The sequence below is a fragment of the Aplidium turbinatum genome, chromosome 5 (genome assembly GCF_918807975.1).
Source record: "Aplidium turbinatum chromosome 5, kaAplTurb1.1, whole genome shotgun sequence".
Taxonomy (NCBI): domain Eukaryota; kingdom Metazoa; phylum Chordata; class Ascidiacea; order Aplousobranchia; family Polyclinidae; genus Aplidium; species Aplidium turbinatum.
This window is the reverse complement of record NC_137476.1, coordinates 14136063-14156153: the sequence shown is the minus strand read 5'-3', so window position 1 is coordinate 14156153 and position 20091 is coordinate 14136063. Positions and strand designations below refer to the sequence as shown.

The 20091-nt window shown below is 37.5% G+C and overlaps 1 protein-coding gene across 4 annotated transcripts in view; it reads left to right on the top strand.

The window, feature by feature from the left end:
- LOC145769914 (serine/threonine-protein phosphatase 6 regulatory subunit 3-like) overlaps positions 1–20091 on the top strand; it is a 212830-nt gene that overhangs the window by 36068 nt on the left and 156671 nt on the right. For all 4 annotated transcript variants that reach the window (XM_082581461.1, XM_082581462.1, XM_082581459.1 and 1 more), the window contains exon 2: positions 12499–12658. In XM_082581461.1, coding sequence (XP_082437587.1) covers positions 12499–12658 — 160 coding nt within the window. The remainder of the gene's footprint in view (positions 1–12498; positions 12659–20091) is intronic.

Here is a 20091-nt window from a genome sequence, read left to right as displayed (position 1 = left end):
GAGGAAGGATCTGATACTGAGATCAGCTTACCAGATGCCATCAGAAAAGATCGCCTATAAACGGAACTTAGGCTATCTTGCTCAGCGATGTTGTATGTGATAAAACCGCAAACTCCGTTAAAAAGGTTGCTGAGATACTATCGTAACTAAACCCTCGAAGACTAGATCTTTTCAAAGAAACGTGAAAAGTTGTGCAGCTCTGCCTTTGCCTCCCGGTTTTAGCTGCATCATCAGAATGTTCTTTTTCTGCTCTATGGCGCCTGAAAACGTGGTTAAGAAGCTCAATGACACAAAAAAAGACTTACTCGTCTTGCGTTGATGCATGTACACCAAAAAATTTTGAACACTGTCGACGTCAAAAAACTCATGACACAGCTCATAGAGAAAAACTGAGCAAAAAGCAATCTTCGGATGCGCGTGAGAACTCATTTCCACAAACTGTCGTTTTCACATCACTTTCTAAGTTGTTCGTTTTCATTTTAATTTCCTGAACAGCTACTTTTGTTGTTGCCGTTCTTCGTTTCTTACAACGTACAATGTGTGTGTTTTTGGGGTCTTATTCCACACAGGAAGGGATCGATAGGCCTAATACCTACTACCAGCCTTAAATGTTCTCCCACATAAGGGGGGTCTGGGGGGCTTCGCCCCCCAGAAGCTCACAACACTACGGCAGCTTCAGCCCCCCCTAGAGAAGAATAGTTCCACGCCACTGTGTGAGATGTTGCAAAATCAATTATTTTTCCAACTCTGGAAGAACTTGTTCTTTGCCGTCAACAACTAGCACCGATGATAATTCTTTAAACATAGTAACATGTTCAATTGTTCATTCTAACTTTTTCTTTTTCAATTATATCAAGCTTGCTGGTGAAAGCTTCCAAAGCATCTTTAAATAATGTTCAGCGGTACTGGCATCTGCTCTTGCAAAGGCCACTCAAGCCAGGGTGGTCGAAAAGTAGAGGCCAGACAAAACGTAGTCCCCCAGCGACCAGGACAGCAGAGCCTTCTAGTACCTTAAGACAATCTCCTAATGACAGTGACATAAATCAATCACTCTCTTCCAACCTGCCTTGAGCCAGAACGAAGCAGTACAGCTTGTAATTCATATGGTATCAATATGTCAATGGCTCCTGGATACAGATAACCTATGTGGGTGCGCAATCTGCTTTGAACGGAGATGGCGATTGAGTATATACCATATATTGGTGTTTTTCCCTTGCATTTTCAGATTTAGTTTATTCAATGGACCAAACATATCAACCAAATAAGCAAGGAATCTAATGCATCTGTCATCATTCAGCAATGAATCAAATTCCAATTTTATTTAAAGGTCAAAAAATAATTTAAACTTGTCTCTGAGCTCAAACACTCGTTTGGTTACGTTTCCTCATGAAAGCCATCAAGTATTTAAATGAAAAAGGAGTACGGTAGGCCCACGTGATGGTCTGCATCCATATCAGTGCACAGTTGCATAATCGGGAGTTAATCTAATAATAATTTCTTTTTTAACACCCTAGTCCAGGCCAACTTACTAGGCTTAAAAAGGTTTACACTCCTGAAGCCAAATTCCCCCCTAAAAATTGCAAAATTCCCCCCTAGTGGGGAATTCCCCCCTGGTTGGGAACCACTGAGTTATGTCATTGATTGACAGACCTCGAAATTCGTTTTTGTTGATGGCGGACACACCAGTTTTAGCGTCGATTGTCATGCTTAATCACTTTATCTTAAATATTCTTCGCCACTTGAGAATGATAGCTACGGTTTAGAAGGCTTTTTAAAATTTCAGCAAAGTCACTCTGAAAGGCTGTCATCAGACCAACGACGTGCGCTTGAAGAGTCAAAGCGCAGTGTAGCTGCTTAATACCCTGCATGACTGATTAACTTCCACCGAACGAGATCGTGTGTCTTCTTGCGTCACAATGCTCTGGGCACGAGTCGGAAAACTTCTACACTACCATAACGTTACTATTTTCTGCTGCGCAAAGTTTCACTAGGCTTTTTTTTCTTTTTCCATTTTTGCATGTCATGTGAATTTTCCCTGGGCCTTTTTTTTCTTACTTTAATACCAAAACTTAACAAATTTTGCTGCATCTTGCTGTAATAGCCTACTCGCATAATCTAATTTTGTAACCAACCTTGCCTTATTACTCGCAGATCAAAGACAGACGTTGTGACGTAAGACTTGAACTAAGTTGCGCGTAATTAGTGTAGAAGCAGTGGTGCTCCCATTGATTCTTAGTGAAGAATTCACTTTTTGTTATGCTGATTCAATGTCACCAATCGTTAAAGCAACGTAAAAATCAAAAGTTTTCCTGCTTCATTGGAAGCTAAGACGGGTCTGCTACTATTCGGCTAGTCCTATTTGGCTACAGTCCGATTCGGCCAGTCCGATTCGGCTAGTCCGATTCGGCTAGTTCCCCATTCTGCTACAAGTCTTTTTCGACGGACGACCTGCAAACATACGCAAGCATTTAAATCAGTGGTTCTTAAACTTTTTGAGACACGCCTCCCTTTTACAATTTTAACAAAATTTGCACCCCACCTTGTATCAAAATCAAAAACATTACGCCGAACAGCAATTCGTTTTTAGGTGAGTTGCATTAATGCAAAGGATGTAACTGTTTTTTGGATACTAAATATTTAATTCAATGATTAGTAGCAGAAAATGAACATCTCAGATTGGCTTCACAGTCAAGTTTGTGTTTAGATTTTGTCTTTATGTTCAATGGGAGTAAAAAAAACATTTCCGCACAAGTGGATGAAATTGGAAGAAGTTAGCCACAGCACCCACACGTTTGCTGTACATATTTCACCCAGAACTCAGTTAGTGTCACTGCTTCAAAGTCCTTCCTTTCAGTAGAATTTCATTTTAGCTCCAAGAATTCGTCTTGTAAATTGTTGGTGGGGTTTCTTCTCCCTAGCTATATGTGAGCAATTCTGAAAGACGCTTCTACAACTTCCGCCGACGATGATTGGCGAAAGCACTTGCTACTTGCAATCTTCATTTTTTTAAAAGAGTCTTTCTTGCATTGGAAAAAAGCTCAATGTTTATTTTGATGGTTAAGGTGTTCTATTTTTATTCAAAATGACGCTGCGAACAAGTTGGTCTCAAAGTGTCGTTTGCTCAGATTTTGAAAACATGATGCAGTGTGGTCCAGCTTGGTCATTTACTTATTAACTATGGCATCTATAAAGTGAAAATTCATATAATCTTCTTCATACTTTGTCTTTTTTCCACTCATTTTATTGTAATAGAATTGATTATTTAAAACTAAACCTAATCAAATCAATGCTAAAATTTAAAAAAAGTTTACCCATGGTACTGTTGTAGAGTTGGGGATACTGCTGCACTTCTAGTCGCTGTCACTTGTCAGTCAGTCATTGCCATTATTATTACAATTAAAGCTCGAGGCTGCTGTGTCAGAAAACCGTTGTGTTACGAGAGTTAAGGCGTCGCAGAAATATTTAGCAACGTTTAATACATCACAAAGAATGCGAGATGTGACAACAACGGTAGCCACTTCAACAAGTAGAACTTCTGCCACTGCGAATGACTACAATGCAACCGCCAACCAATCAGAACATGTTACAAGAGGCTACCGTCCAATTGTGACCTTTCTAGCACTCAGCCAGAGAGTTAATGCTTGTTTTGAACTTTGTTAATTACGGAAGAAAAAAGGGCAATAGCAGTGGTGGGAATCGAACCCATGTCAATGAAATAACTACTTTCTAGCCCTAACCCCTAAGCCAACCAGTTGACAGAAAATCCATCACTTGATTTGCTTTGTATCATCTTCTTTTCGCTCTTTTCCACGTCATAGAAAATGTAGCTTATGATTGGTTGGCGGTGCATTCTAGTCCAGGGTGGTCCAAACTCTGGCACGTGGCTGCATGCGGCCCGCGTGAAGCTTTTGTGCGGCCCGCAAACACTTTGTGCATGCCGGAATTATCAGTGCTAAATCCAAGGTTTAAAAAGACACCTACGTTTTATAAATACATTACATTTGCCACAACCCTAAATAAGTCGCGCATAATCAGGTCAATAGGTAACTATGAGGGAACAATGTCGGTTTGTGACGACACAAACGTGCTTTGATATTTTGCTTTTGTTGCTAGCACTTTCTCCGTTATGAAGCGGTTAAAAAGCAACACATGGAACAGAATGGCTGATGAAACCTTGGATGCCTGCTTACGTCTGTCGACCACCGAATTTAAACCAGAGATCGACACTATATGCAAAAGCAAAAAACAATAAATTGTTTTGGTTTGCTAATTTGTTGACGTGTTTTGAATGTATCGTATATTTTTTACTAGCTGAAAATCACTTTTTGAGTCGCAAGCAGAGATTAAAAGTTGAGTTAGGCATGTAGCAAAATATTAGGTCGAGCAGAATAGCAAACTCAGTCCTTTCATTGCAACTGTATAATATTGTCAGCGACAAGATTTGTTAATGTTCATAGCCTGCAAACTGTAAGAATGTAGCTAAAACAGATCAAAATCTATAGAAAAGAAGTTCAAAATCGCAACCTACTTACCTAGTTAAGTTTTTATTTAACAACGTTTCTACTTTCAGCAACGCGTTATCATTTCTCACTATGCGGCCCGTGAAGTTTTTCTCAGACCCTAATGTGGCCCTTCATGTTCGCAGTCTTGGACCACCCTGTTCTAGTCAATTGCAGTGGCAGAAGTTTTCCTTGTTAAAGTGGCTACCGACAACAACACGGCAACACGCTCTACAAACACTGGTACTGTTGTAACACAAAGTTTCATCTTCAACAATCGACTGTCCAGCGTAGTTGTGAAGACATGTTTAATTGTTTAGTCATAATTCATGCAGAGTTTTTCAATTTCTTGCGCCCCCCTTGTGAGCCTCACACGCCCCCCAGTTTAAGAACCACTGATTTAAATGGTCAACTTCAATGACAACTAAGACATGCAACGCCGCAATCCAGGTTTATTCTAAACTGTCACTTAGGTTTTCACTTCATCTTTTATGTCAAACGCTATTTGGCAACTGTCTTTTTTTCGTTGACACGTGTTTGCTGAGACTGTATCTCATTAACCTCTATTGTTAATCATGAAAAATGTTGTTTTGATGCAAAACACTTATTTTGAACAAACCCAGACAACAAAGTTTGTCATTTTTACAATGATTCAACGTCTGCAGACGTCAGATAAAATGCAAGAATGCAAAAGAAGCGATATTGTGGAATAAAATACAAAATTCTCTAAATAAACAGAAGAATCGGACATACATTTCTCTGTTATCATTTTTAATGTAAAAATTCCTTTTGTGGTCCCTTTGTCTGGAACAAATTCAAACTGTGCCTTTAAAATTTCCGATTTTAGTTTTGGTCTTAATTTCATCATGATTCGGAGTAAGATCTTTGTTAGATGATTCACAAGGCTAATTGTTCTGTGGTGTGAGCATTCTTTTGCTCCGGTTTCCTTTGGTAAAGTTATGAATATGGAATGAACCATATCACTAGGGATGTTTCTGGTGTCATAAATATAATTTAAGATCTCATTGGTTAGTAGGGTGGCCCTTATATGGACCTAAAGTTTTTTTTTGCAAATTTTTTAACTCCAATTGTCTAATTCTTTTCCTATGCCTGAAAAAATGATTTTGTGAAAGTTTGAAGTGATTTGAACAAAGTTTAGAACTTGCACATCGACGTTGAAGTTTTAGGGGGGTATTGCAACATATCGCGAGGGGGCAAAAACGCTAAATCGGCCATATCTTTTCTTCTACACAGCCTAAAATCATGTTCAACCACTCAAAATTTGTAGAATGATTATGGTTATTCACTGGAGTTACAAAATACAGCTTTTAATTTTGTTCAAAACCATTAACTTATAAGAAAGTGAAAAAAATTGCCATAATTTAGTGTTTTGCAGAATATTTTAATTGGTTTGATATCTTCGATAGTTTTAAAGTTCAAAATTAGCAAAATCACAAAACAGAGAGCTCTAAGAATTGTAAATTCAAGGCAAAACATTGTCAAACTGCCGCAGATAAATACAAATAGAGTTTACACAAACATGTTCTTAGTTACTGAGTGAGAGTAGATTTTTTGCAGTTTGGAAATTGTTTCCGATGTTCAGAAACCACCTGTAGCAGATATTGCGTCTGCTCTTCACTATGAGAGAGGATGCGATTGTACTCTTCAATGAGTGCCACTCCTCGCTCTGCATGATCATTTGTGACAGTAAGTGTGTGAACCGTTTGTAATGCCTTATGAAAATCATCACGTAGTGGCCAAGTTTGTGGATCAACTTCCATGAACTTAGTTGAAATGCCAAGCTTTTGTAACAGCGATAAAGATCCTCTGGTGACAAGATCAGGTAACTCGAATGGAGTAGTTGTTGAAGGATTAATCATTCGTCGTTTTGGGGCATCTTCTGTCTCGTTGTGGTCTTTGATAGCTTGAACCATAAGTCTCTTGGACTCTTGGTGTTGGCAGGCACAGATATATCGAAGAAGGCAAGGGCCACAAGTTCTTCGGATAGATGCCACAGATGGGAACAAAACTTGGACAATACAGCTTTGGATACTGCACTGTTGAATGTTGATGCTAGCATATGCTAGACTTGAACAGCTTGATATCATTGTTTGGGGCTGCAGCTGAAAGAGGAGCTTCTATCCATGCTTTAAGATAGATCTTCACAGCAAAAATGCACATCTGCAGAACCCCATTGCATTCTTTCACTGTAAGTTTGAACTGTTGATGAAAAATCCAAACCTTTAATGAGTGTAAAACTTCGGACATCCACCTAGCATGATGCATTGGACCAGGAGCCATGAAATGAAAACCTCTTGGAGGAGTAACTCCCATAAAAATTAATGAGAGTTCAATAAATTCTCTATAATCGTCACGAAGATCTTTTCTTTCAATGATTTTTCAGCCCAAGCAATAAGATCCGAATCTATAACTGTTTTAGCTATGCCTTCATTTTCTGTCACTATCGAGGTAAACCATGTCTTATCCAAAAATTCTCATTGAGACTGAAGTCGTTTGAAGAGTAGCACTTCAGGTGCTGCTGTGCTCCCCATAATTGTGGTGAAGGCTGTTTGCGCAAGCAATTCCAGAATGTGGTGGCGGCACGCCAAATGCAGAAGATCTTTTTGTAACTCTTGTTCGATCATGACACATGCGCCTTGATTTCTTCCTGTGTTGGAAGCTGTAGTATCGAAAGATATAGCAGCAACTGTATCTGTTAGATCCCAATCATCAAGAGCTTTTACTACAGCTTTTGCTTGTTGTAATCCTGTACCATTTGGCAATTTTGCTACTTCTAGCAGTTGAGACACACCATTGCCAGTAACAATAATTGGCAAGCGATCAACATGCTTTCTGGTTGTCAAATCTCGAAGCAGTTTACCATCCCAGCGAACCACTAAAAGACAATCAGCAACCACTAAAAGACAATCAGCACTCATCTAAATCTTCGATAATTTCAACTATAAAAGAAACGATATTGTGGAATAAAATACAACATTCTCTAAATAAAAAGAAGGCGTTGTTGGATTTGGACTTTTGTAATAGTTTGCATACAGCCGTTGAGGTAGGATACATGTCAATTTTATGTGAGCAAACATTTCAATTTAATACTTCAAACATTTTGTGCTAAATTTCATTTCAATTTATTTTTCTTTGTCGGAATGCAAAAAAAAACGATATTGTGGAATAAAATACAAAATACAATTCAAAACGGTAGCTGAATAGGAAACTAGCCAAATCGAATTAGCCGAATCGGACTGTAGTCAAATAGGGAACTAGCCCAATCGGACTAGCCGAAGAGATACAGTATTCACATTTTGTAGACGCGCGAGGAGTTATATTCCTGCAACAATTGTTCTTGCTATGGAATGACGATTTGTATCGCTAGTTCCTATTTTATTTCTCGGACAAATTTGACCGATCTAGATGGAACTTCCCATGGACATCGCATGCTGTTCGCCGTGAATTTCTAGACCTGGATTGACATTTTTTTTGTTTTTTATGATTTGGTAAAAAAAAAAATGGTTTAACTAATCATATTCTTTTAAATTTCACTGCCATTTATTATAAAACAATCCTTTTTGCAACTATAGGTGATATTTTTTTCGGAAAATTAGATTGATTGGTTGAATCTATTTCCTCGGACTGGGAAAGCGTTTTGCAGAGCTTTAATCCTGGCAGTTTCGCATACTTGTAGAGACTTTGAATCATTGACGCAGGCCGGTCACCGAGATTGACAGAGTGGAGTTTCTGATTATAGAAGTTGTTGCCGGAGAATTATTCCATCCATTTGGTACCGCTGAATGGAGAACAGTCCTTAACGTGCGTTGCTCAAGTGCACACCCCGAGAGTCGAACCAGTGCCACTTGATCTTAAAGGTTCCTTCCAGAATAGGGTGGGCTAAAAAAACTTTTTTTTTTGAAAATTACGAATGGCGGGGGGTGGTCCTAATTCCTGGCAAATGATCCAAAAACATTCCAAAAATTTTTTTGTGGAGTTGGAGGCAAAATCCAGCCTCCAACTCCCCCATCAAGGTCATGCGGGAGTCAAATTTCATGAAAATGGTGTATCTTGAGAACCGCTTGTGATAAAAAGCTGTTCTTACACTAAAATGCTGCAGAATAGTCATAATTCTATCTGTCTTAAAACAACTTTTTGTAAGTAATATATTTATTGAGATATTTAGAAAAAACTAGTATTCCAAATTTCCATGTTCTTATGTACATTCGCATGTGCTTATCACAGAGGTTTCGACTTTCGAAAGCGACATCGAGTCTGTTTGCAAGCGCATTAAGCTAAACCAGTGGTTCTCAAACTTTTTCAGCTTGTGGCACATTAGAAAAAATATAAAACGCATGCGGCACACTCACAAATAAAGAAAAGTTGCTTTAAAAAAATTATTTTTACGTGTCAATGCGATGGATGTGCTTGTTTATATCAATAATATAAGCTTCGGCTGAAACGAGGTTGCATTGTTGACAAACATATACCCAAATTTTATCGTCAATTTCAAGCAGTCTCTCTCATTTACAGCTTTTAATTTCAGTCAAAACAGAAAAGCCATGTTCACATAGCCATGAAGATGCAAATGGTAATATAATTTTGATTGCTTTTGCACGGATCATGAAATAGAATTTGGAAGCAGACAGCCAAAACGCATCCAAGTTTTTTTGTGGAAACAGCGTTTGAAAAAATGGGTCGTTTCGTAAATCAATGAGCTGTTCTTCTTCTGCAGAAAGATTGCTCGATTCATTGCTTCCAAATGGTGGGAAGTAATGTTAGCAATAGCTAACATAGCAGCCCAATAGTGACGTGGCAATTACCCTGCTGTATCGGCAATGCCATAATTGGTTTCATCGTCACATGTGCTTATTTATCATCTATTGAAGGAGTTAAAGCGCTTTTAAGTCGCATGCTTGTCTGAATGGCTTATTTCAAATATTTATACAGTTCTTTTCCAAAATTTCAAAAAGATTTGCGGCACACTTGAGAATCTGTGGTGGCACACTAGTGTGCCGCGGCACACAGTTTGAGAATCACTGAGCTAAACGCACACTGCGTCAACGTAGCAAATTATGTTGCTTTTGGGTGCATTCAACATCTGATGACATTGAATCGACGCAAAATGGTAGATTTTTTGTCTGGGGTGGGATTGTAGTAATGTAGTATCGCGACTCGTTCTAGTGATTATTTATCACAAAGCTGTTGCAATTTGCATATAAAATGTTTTCCTGCTGCCGATCGCTAGTTTATCTATTGTTTTATGTATCAATGCAGCATAAAAAGTTGCTCCCATACAGAAATATGTGTGGGAGCCTGGCCCCCATGACTTAGGCGCCTATGGTCTACGTCACTATAGACTAGCAATCAGCTGATCACTCAACAGTTGTTACTGCGGGCGATTTAACTGTAGGCTATGTTTGTATGTATGGACAGTATGGTACATCAATCATCAGATTTTAACATCAAAACATCAGACAGTTTGCTCAAAACATCAGATCTGGTGTTAAAACATCAGATGTGGTAACATGGCTTTTGTTATTGCTGTCGATAGTGACGTATTCTCGAGCAGTGTTTCCACTTTTTGGTCATTTTGAAAAAATTAAAAATAAATGAAACATTGGACTATGGGCCTTGCCAGTGCCATCGAAAACAAATTTTTTTCGGTTATCTTTTTTGAATTGTATTCTTGAATGTTCAGTTTACGCATTTTAATGCTTAATTCCAGTTTGAAAATTTCATTTAGTATGCCTGTAAGATCAAAACTTTTTGCCGTGAGCTGCTTTTACAACCAGCCGTATTTCAGTACCTATGATGTATAACATTAAAAGTGTCGATCAGTTTAAATTTGGCATTTTTTTAGCAGTTTGGCAAATTTTTAGCAGTGGTTTAAATTAGCGGCGGCACACGGCAATTGCGGTGGTAAATGCCGTCGCATAACGTCATAACGTCATAAGCAAAAGCAATAAAAATGCCGTCGCAAAATGAGCATTCAGTTCCGACAATAATTGTTCAAAATTTCTTCTAGATTGATTTACTCGCAGCGGGAGTTTAATCAGTCAGAAACATCGCACCAAGACGTCACCTCGGACTATTTTACTTGCTGTGAACACTTACACAGTCTTCAAAATTAGCGTATTTTTACTTGGCAAAAACGTTGACGAGGCCAAATGGCAAAAGTTGAAATTGCCTCGACAATTGCTGTGAACGTTTATTACGAAAAAATTGTACCAAAAAATGTAAAACGAGTAGAGAAAGAAGTAATCGAAATGAATCGGATTCATCAGAGGATGAAGTTGTTGCGTCGTCACTGGAATACTTGAAGACACAAAACTGCCCATTCATAAACGAGCGATGCCATATGATCGGAAGCATTACTTTTCTTTACTGCCGAAGGATCCTTTATCCAATTTTGTACCACTTTTTATATTCGCAACGATACCGGTCAAAAATAAACATTCGATGAAAGAATAACTTTTGCGTAACAATTATAAGCCAGCATTTATAAGGTTGCAAACTTTTTACAGTTCACAAGAGCATTGTCAGAGCTTAAAATAGCTTGCGTGATGCTCTGGGCTACCGTCGTGTGACACACGATGAGGAAGAAGCGCATAAAATTTCGTTTGGTTAAAGCATACGGTAGTTGCCGCCGCAATCCTAGGTTTGTTGATTTGGCGACGGCAATGTTTTTGCCGTCATAGATAGAAGCTAATTTCGAGGGCAAAAAGCAAAAGTCTGACCGCAATTTCCACTGCTTTTACATAGTTTTAACATCGCCAGATGTTAAATCGGTGTAACAACTGTATCATTGTTCTTCAAAGGAGTAATTTTCTCTCAAACGACATTATCAATTAACTCTGCTGCCAAAATGCTCTATTTTGTCGTCTCAATCATCACCGTTGCCTCTGTTACGTCACTGATATTAAACTGTGCACACGTGTTGGTTTGGCCGGATGAAACCGTTGGTTGTCATTAGTTTCAATTTAGCTCCTTCGTTATATAACTGTTCTAATTGTAGATTCAATGTAAGCTCGGTTAAATAGCGCAGTTTACTGCTGGATATTTGCAACTTATCGTTCAGTAGTAGGAACTAGGAAGCCTATTACTTGTACTTGTTTCCAAATCGTGTTAGAGGAGACTTAAATGTAAAACTAGGCTAGGTAAGCTAGGTAAGCTACACTTACACTTAAACTAGGTAAGCTACACTTAAATGTAAAACTAGGCTAGCCCAACAGCCTAGCAAAATCGCCTCTTTGAAAAACTCACAAAATAACCTTTATGACGTGACAGTATGTGTTCGCCCGCCCAGCTATTTTGGAAAACTCGGCGCCTATGATTCAGATATATGCATTAGAGAATGTAGAAACTTATTTAAACATGTATAAACAGGCTAGTGTGGTGGCCTTTTGGGTGGGCAAATTTATGGGGCCGCTCTTCCAAAATATGCACAAATAAAATTTCCATCAAGCACTAGCAGAAAGCAATAGGCTAACTTAAACTTTTCCACCATAGTTTATAATTTGCATCCCTATTTTTTTAGAGTCAGTTTTACATATTTTGTCAACTAACACCTGGCAACCTTGTTGAATGAAACTATGTGAAAATAATCATTAGGTATGCAGGAGCTAACCATGTCAAATGTAAGTAAATTATTCCAAAATTAACGTGCAATTGAAAGATATGTTTTATCCACAAATTTCCACAACTGCGCATTTACGCATTAAGGATTTTTTTCATTCTGCGAAAATCCTTGCTCTCAATCACGCTCTTCGTCGGTATGTGCAAAGTTGATGGAGTTTTTGTCTGAAATTAATCTTTTGTAATGTAGACGCAAGTAGCTGGAAGTGGATTACCATTAAAAGTATATATATTCAGCATTAAACAGTGGGTATTGAAAAATAGTTTGTGTTTCGGAATAAAATTCGTGGTTAGGGGAATCACTGTATTCAATCTACGGTACTAGTCAATTAAAGTTACATGTAATTTTTTTCTTATTCAGCTTGTGTTGTGCGAATGTGATGGAAGAACTAGTTACCCTTATTATAATGGAACCTGATAATGATGTTGATGAAGCCATTAAATACAAACATGCTAATATAGCATGTGAACTTCTTACCTCTGATGTTCCTCAAATCAATGATGTTCTTGGTGATACCGAGGTATGTTTATTAGGGATGGTCGATTTTCACACAAAATAGTAGAATTGTTGCATAAATCGGTATTTAGATGAGGCGTGCCATACTAAATAAAGTGTAAAAATTTCAATGTGATGGTGTGCCCCAAACCACTTACCCCAGGTGGTATGGAAAAATACATTTTTTTAATTTACGGTTAATTATAATCAATAGGTAGGTTATAATTAGGGCAACCAAAAGTCAATAAAGTCAAAATTTTTCTGCCTTGTTCAAAGTTTATAAAATGTCCATAAACTAAATTTCAGGCTGACACGAAGAGAGGTTTCAAAGTTATATGTAAAAAAAGGTCAAATTTTATGGTTAGGTCAAAATTTTCTTTTAACATAGTTTTTTCTTCTTTCTATTGATATTTTATTAAAGCTGCACAGATACTGATTTTTTGTTGCAATTTCTGTTGCTATTTTAACGTAATAATCCTTTTGTTGCAATTTCTGAGGTAATAATCTTGTTTCGCCCACTACTGACGATTGAATTCTAGCCAGCTACCCTGCTGTTGATGAGTTGGTTGCCAGGGTAAAAGCAGTGACCATTAAAAACAGGTCAAGAAGAGCTAGTTTTGCTTCCATTGACCAACCTTCACAGCCAATTGTAACTAAATGAGCCACTTGGTTGAAAGCTGCTTTCTATTCTTCAAGAAGTCTACCAGAAGTAAGAAATATTGTGGAAGTCTTCCATGATGGTGGTGTCTTGCTGCGGCATGCTCAAGATGCTGTAAAAGCTCACAATTTAGCTACTCGCCTTGTAGAAATAGAGGAGCAGTACAGTGCACTGTTTGATATAATTCAGAAGATGGAAGACAGCCGTTACACCATTCAAGAAGCTTACCAGAAAATGACGCGGTACACAACAACTGGGCGAGACAAAGTGGGCGAGACCAGGTGGGCGACGAGACAAGTGGTCGACGGACCAAGTGGGCGACGAGTCAAGTGGGCGACGTGCCAAGTGGGCGACGGACCAAGTGGGCGATGAGCCAAGTGGGCGACGGCCAAAGTGGACGACAGAAGCGAAAGTTTAGCTGTTCGGAAAAAAAATACGATTTTTAATTTTTACTTTAAAATACAATGATTGATTTGTGGAAGGGAGGCAATGAGAGTTCTCGCGCTGAGTTTCACGAAGCATTGGAAGCAACATTTTCATTATTTTTTGTAGTCTAGTAATAGCGCTTGCTGTTTGATGTTAATTTGCATTGTGACATCATCTTGACACATTATTTTGCAATTTGCAGCGTCAGGGTTTATCGTGAAGCTTGAGAGAAACCTCTCAGAAACGAGACAAACGAATGGCCAAAGAGTGGTTTAAGTCAGTTATGAACGTTCCCTAACCGTTATCAAAGCTTGTCAGTATAAAATATGACTTTTAATTTTTACTTTAAAATACAATGGTTGATTTGTGGAAGGGAGGCAATGAGAGTTTTCACGCTGAATTTCACAAAGCATCGGAAGCAACATTTTCATTATTTTTTGTAGTCTAGTAATAGCGCTTGCTGTTTGATGTTAATTTGCATTGTGACATCATCTTGACACATTATTTTGCAATTTGCAGCGTCAGGGTTTATTGTGAAGCTTAACACTTTGCTCCTCAAAGGGAGGCCAGATTTGGCCCCCCCCTCATATTTCCTTTAATTATTTGAAGCACAGTAACGCCATGCACTTGGTTTTTCTTGACTTTTCCTAAAATTGCCAGGCGGATCTGATGATATAAAATTTGATGCTAAAAGTTGTGTAGTTTTCTTGTAAATTCAAGATTTTGGTGAATTTTTGCTATTTCTAGCTCACTTCCAGCAAAGCGTGAAATGGATTACATTGCGATAACAAGCCATAAGCTCATAATTGCTTCGTGCATCGATATGCGCGAGCAGAGAGAAGCATCCTCTTGCTTTCTTTTGTTTGGTTTGACCTCAATAATACAAAGCGCGTTATTTCTTATGCTACAAAGAAAAGCCAGTGATCGCAAAGCTGTTAATTAGAAACAATAATAGCAAACGTTTTTTGCGTTATCAGCTCTACAAAGAAGAATAGCTATCCACGATCAAAATAGTAGGCTATGGAGGCCACAAACTATTCAAAACAGTTGTTTCAAGCAGATAATATTCATTGACGAATAAAAAACGTTACAATAAGAAATTTTCTCTTGGATAAAGACACGAAAACCTGGTTTCGAAATAAACGTTCTATGGAAATGCTCTCATTGACAAAACTTGCAATTGAGGAAATGTATCACTGCAAATGCTTTTGGGAGAAGCCGGAGAAATAGCGTTTTTGCAAACAGTAATTGTGAGATACACTCAAAATTATGAGATAGGCTCCATTTACACGTATCAGCTAACTCGATGGCGTCCTTTCAATGCTTTATGTCGCCTACTTGTTGTTATGTCCTGTATGTAATTTGTTTCACAGTGCACTGTGTTTTGTTCCAAAGAGCGCAAAATAAAGATGATAATGCCTCATCTACATTACAAAATATTTTGTAATGTACAAACAAAATGTACAATGTACACAATGTACATTACAAAATATTTTGTAATGTAGACGAGGCATAAAGTTAGGCGTCACATAAGACAAACCAACAAATCAGCTTTCTTCATCATTGATTCAACATCTGAATACGTTGCGCCAATGTATAAGAGGCCGGCTATTGTGAAGACCCGCCATTTATAAACGATCCGATTATACTAAAAGTGGGACAAACTAGTGGATCAAAGAATGAATAAACAATGCTGAGAAAACTAAATCTAAGTGACGAACAATACCGATGTCTTCATTTATCTTGGAAAAATGCTGCCTAAACTTATCAACAAAAAATACCGTGAATAACGGCAAGGATTCCGAAAGCAGAATTTGCTCGACTTTAGCATGAATTTAGTCAGACATCTACAGTAATAATTCCACACATACAATAACCGGCTCTCAACTGCTGTAAGATACATAATAATCAACCTGGTTCTGGGCGATTTGTGTAACAGTTTAGGGGAAGACACTACTTGAAATGATGCACCACACAAAAGATTTTCAATGAAGACTGAGTCTAAAAACCGATGTGGATTGTGCTGCACAATAACTTCAAGTTTAGGACAGAAGAGGCACAAAATATCACGATAAAAATAAAGACCTTGTGGGAAATTTTCGAGAATCATAACACGATGCAAATACCATAAACGCTTAGTTTGCATGCTGCTCTAAGCTGGCCGGCAACTACAAAGGTAGACAATAGCCTACAGGCAGTTTATAATTCGATAACAGCGCAATAAACATTATAAATACGTAAACCGACAATTTTCTTTTACAAACGTTTTACGTCTAATAGTAAATTTTCCCCCAACAATTTTTTGTGAAGCACTTGCAAACCATGGCTTTGTAAAATAATTCATCATTATTATTTTTTTACTTCTCGGATATTGTAAAACGTCATCAGCAAAATCACAAAAAAAATTTCATTACTTCAATGTTGTAGGCCTAAGAATTTTTTATAGAATTGTAGCCACGTTGTTTCAACAAAGAAGCCATTTTTTAGCAATATAAAGTTATGGAAAATAATTTGCAATCCTGCAAATGGTTGGAAAGAATCTAGGAAATCTTCTCACAATCTGGCACAAAATGATTATGTTTATTGTATCTCTGTAAAATTTTTTAAGACAAACTTTGAAGCTTCGTTATAATCATTTTTATCTTTGAAGTCAAAAGTTATTTTTTTTTTGGCCAGAAACATAATCACTGCCTTGCTGATGTTGTCGCTTTTACGCGTATTTTTAGTGCTTCGAACAATAAGGACCCACATTGATTCAACATTTGTAAACGTTAAATTTATGTAGATTTGCTGACTGTGGGTTATTTCACATTTCCTTTGTTTACGCATGTTCCTCAATTCGCTGTTGCATTATTTCGACGCTGGCGGACTAAAAATGTATTTTCAAATTGATTGACACAATCTTCAATAAAAAGTGAGCTTCGAACTTAGCTTTGTTGATGTAAATGCTGTATTTTTTGTGGATGTAATTTATGAGTCATGTTTATAAACACCCGTAAGCGAAATGACTTATGATGTGGCCTGCATGATATTTGTGATGCGACTTGACATAAATCCACAATTTCAAAAGCACCTAATTTGAACTTAAAAATTTCAGATAATTTCAACAACATGTTCATTGTTCAATTGTCTTCTCTCTACTAAAAATATTCATACTACAAACTCAATTGTAGACCTAAAATACACAAACGAAGATGTAAACAGCTATTCAAGCAGGCTAAGCTGTTACTTATGAAAAATTTGGTTCCATGAAACTAGAAGCTAGCCATGAGTTTCGGAATGCATTAGTTTAGGATAAAAATGTAAGACAACAAACGCAGTTTTGATTTTTTTTCAAATTCGTGTAACAATGTTACTCTGATTGTAACTATTTTAGAATCAGTGAGTAGCTTACAATAAGATTTGCTCGCAAGTCGTAAATTCTAATCAATGCAATGATTCGGCACACCGCACACACACTTCGTGCGTTCGATCGAACTCTTTGTTATTTAGAAATTTGCATGAAATCGGATTAGCACGGTAATTAAATAGCGGTAAGTTAAATCAAAATTGTCGTTTTTGGGTACCTTTGCAAAAATTGAAATATCTAGTTTAACATATAAAATTTTAAAACAATGACTTTTCAAACTTATAGACAAATGATTTGCTTTCACACCAGTGCAACTTCTGTTGAAATAGCATCAGCGGATAACACGTAACAGCTGATTAAATTTGATCCAAAAACGGCCCCCCCTTGAGCAGTTAACTTCCAAAAAACGTTGAAAAGCAAAGGGTTAAGAGAAACCTCTCAGAAAAGAGACAAACGAATGGCCAAAGAGTGGTTTAAGTCAGTTATGAACGCTCCCTAACCGTTATCAAAGCTTGTCAGTATAAAATATGACTTTTAATTTTTACTTAAAAATACAATGGTTGATTTGTGGAAGAGAGGCAATGAGAGTTCTCACGCTGAGTTTCACGAAGCATCGGAAGCAACATTTTCATTATTTTTTGTAGTCTAGTAATAGCGCTTGCTGTTTGATGTTAATTTGCATTGTGACATCATCTTGACACATTATTTTGCAATTTGCAGCGTCAGGGTTTATCAGGAAGCTTAAGAGAAACCCCTCAGAAAAGAGACAAACGAATGGCCAAAGAGTGGTTTAAGTCAGTTATGAACGTTCCCTAACCGTTATCAAAGCTTGTCAGTATAAAATATGACTAGGGCCATTTGGTTTATGACCTAAAAATTGAAAAATATGACTTTAGTTTTAGAGCATCAAAGTTATGCTAATCTCCGTAGTTAATGATTCGTATGTAAGTTTTTACTTGTATTTTAAACAATAACACACTCGAAGAACTAACAAAAACTTCTGTTTCGCTTGAAAATCACTACAAACATTCCAATGTCTAATGCATGTACCTACCAAACCAGCTACTTAGTAGTTAAGATCTCAGCACTGGCTGACCTAGTGACCTACCGCAAGTGTTTATAATATTCAGAGACTGGATTGTGTGTTGCAAAATAATGTGTCAAGATGATATCACAATGCAAATTAACATCAAACAGCAAGCGCTATTACTAGACTACAAAAAATAATGAAAATGTTGCTTCCAATGCTTCGTGAAACTCAGCGTGAGAACTCTCATTGCCTCCCTTCCACAAATGAACCATTGTATTTTAAAGTAAAAATTAAAAGTCATATTTTATACTGACAAGCTTCCATAACGGTTAGGGAGCGTTCATAACTGACTTAAACTACTCTTTGGCCATTCGTTTGTCTCTTTTCTGAGAGGTTTCTCTTAAGCTTCACGATGAACCCTGACGCTGCAAATTGCAAACTAATGTGTCAAGATGATGTCACAATGCAAATTAACATCAAACAGCAAGCGCTATTACGAGACTACAAAAATAATGAAAATGTTGCTTCCAATGGTTCGTGAAACTCAGCGCGAGAACTCTCATTGCCTCCCTTCCACAAATCAATCATTGTATTTTAAAGTAAAAATTAAAAGTCGTATTTTTTTTCCGAACGGCTAAACTTTTGCTTCCGTCGCCCACTTTGGCCGTCGCCCACTTGGCTCGTCGCCCACTTGGTTCGTCGCCTACTTGGTCCGTCGCCCACTTGTCTAGTCGCCCACCTGGTCTCGCCCAAGTGGGTATCGCCCACTTTGTTTCGCCCAGTTGTCGTGTACCGAAAATGACTTCCCTTGACTTTGGTGTTGATGGCTGCCAAATTGGAAAATATATTCAAGCAAGAATCTCAAGGAATGACATCAAGTGCTTTGTGAAAATGGGACGAGATGATATTTCACCACATTTATATAGCCCGCTGAGGAACTCCCAAGCAACTTCTGTATCAGTAGAAAGAAGCTTTTCCATTTTAGGAAAAATTTTGGCGAGAGACAGGAACTTCAACGGCGATAATGTGAAACATCACTTGATGTTGAAGTATAATACTGCAGAACCCTCTCAGTAATTTCCGGATATTTAAAGACACTCCATATTTATCTTTTACAGTTTTTCGAGTGACTTTCATTACTTGTTCGTTAGTTGTAGTGTCGTTGAGTCTTCCACATTTTTCTTTTATTTTATTAGAAAAAAAAGATATCCTTACCTAACGGTTTGATTTCTAATATGCTTTGTATTTTGCATTTGGGTTGCAAACGCAGAAAGTTATTGGTCAAAATTAGGTCAAAATTTGTAAATTATAAAGTCAAAATTTCAAGTTTTTAGGTCAAAAAATTGGTTGCCCTAGTTATAATATAATGAAAACGAAATAAAGTTGAAATTTAATGAGTTCAAACCACACCAGGATGTTAAACTAAACGACACAGTGTTTCTTTGATTCAAATATAGGCCACTGCTTTCTTGCATTTAAGAAAAAATGAATCATGGAGTTCCTTTTCTCTTTTTCGACAGTTTTGAGGCTGACCTCAGCTACTACACGAATAATTTTTTCAATGACTTGAGTCTGTGGTGTGTACGACAACTTTACTGGGACTGACTTTATTGTATCCCTAAGTTCACTCTCACTCTTAGATGCTAATAGGCAATTGCTGTGAACATTTATTACGGAAAGATTGTACCAAAACATGTAAAACGAGAAGTGAAAAATATACCACAGTGGTCTATCACGACCGCATGGTTGGATTTGTTGTGATTTAATAATACCAAAAGTAAGGATGAAACGAGCAACGCGATACGCACACTGTTACGGCAATTTACGTTAAATAACTCATGTGGGAAAGTAAGTTAATTTTGAGTTGATTCAATGTTCGAGTCAGCACAAATCGATTTAATTTACCTGGTGGGTTATATTGCGTAACAACAACGCCCAATAAAACATTTACGTTTGTTTTTCACAAATTCGACATCTAGCAACGTTGAATTATCA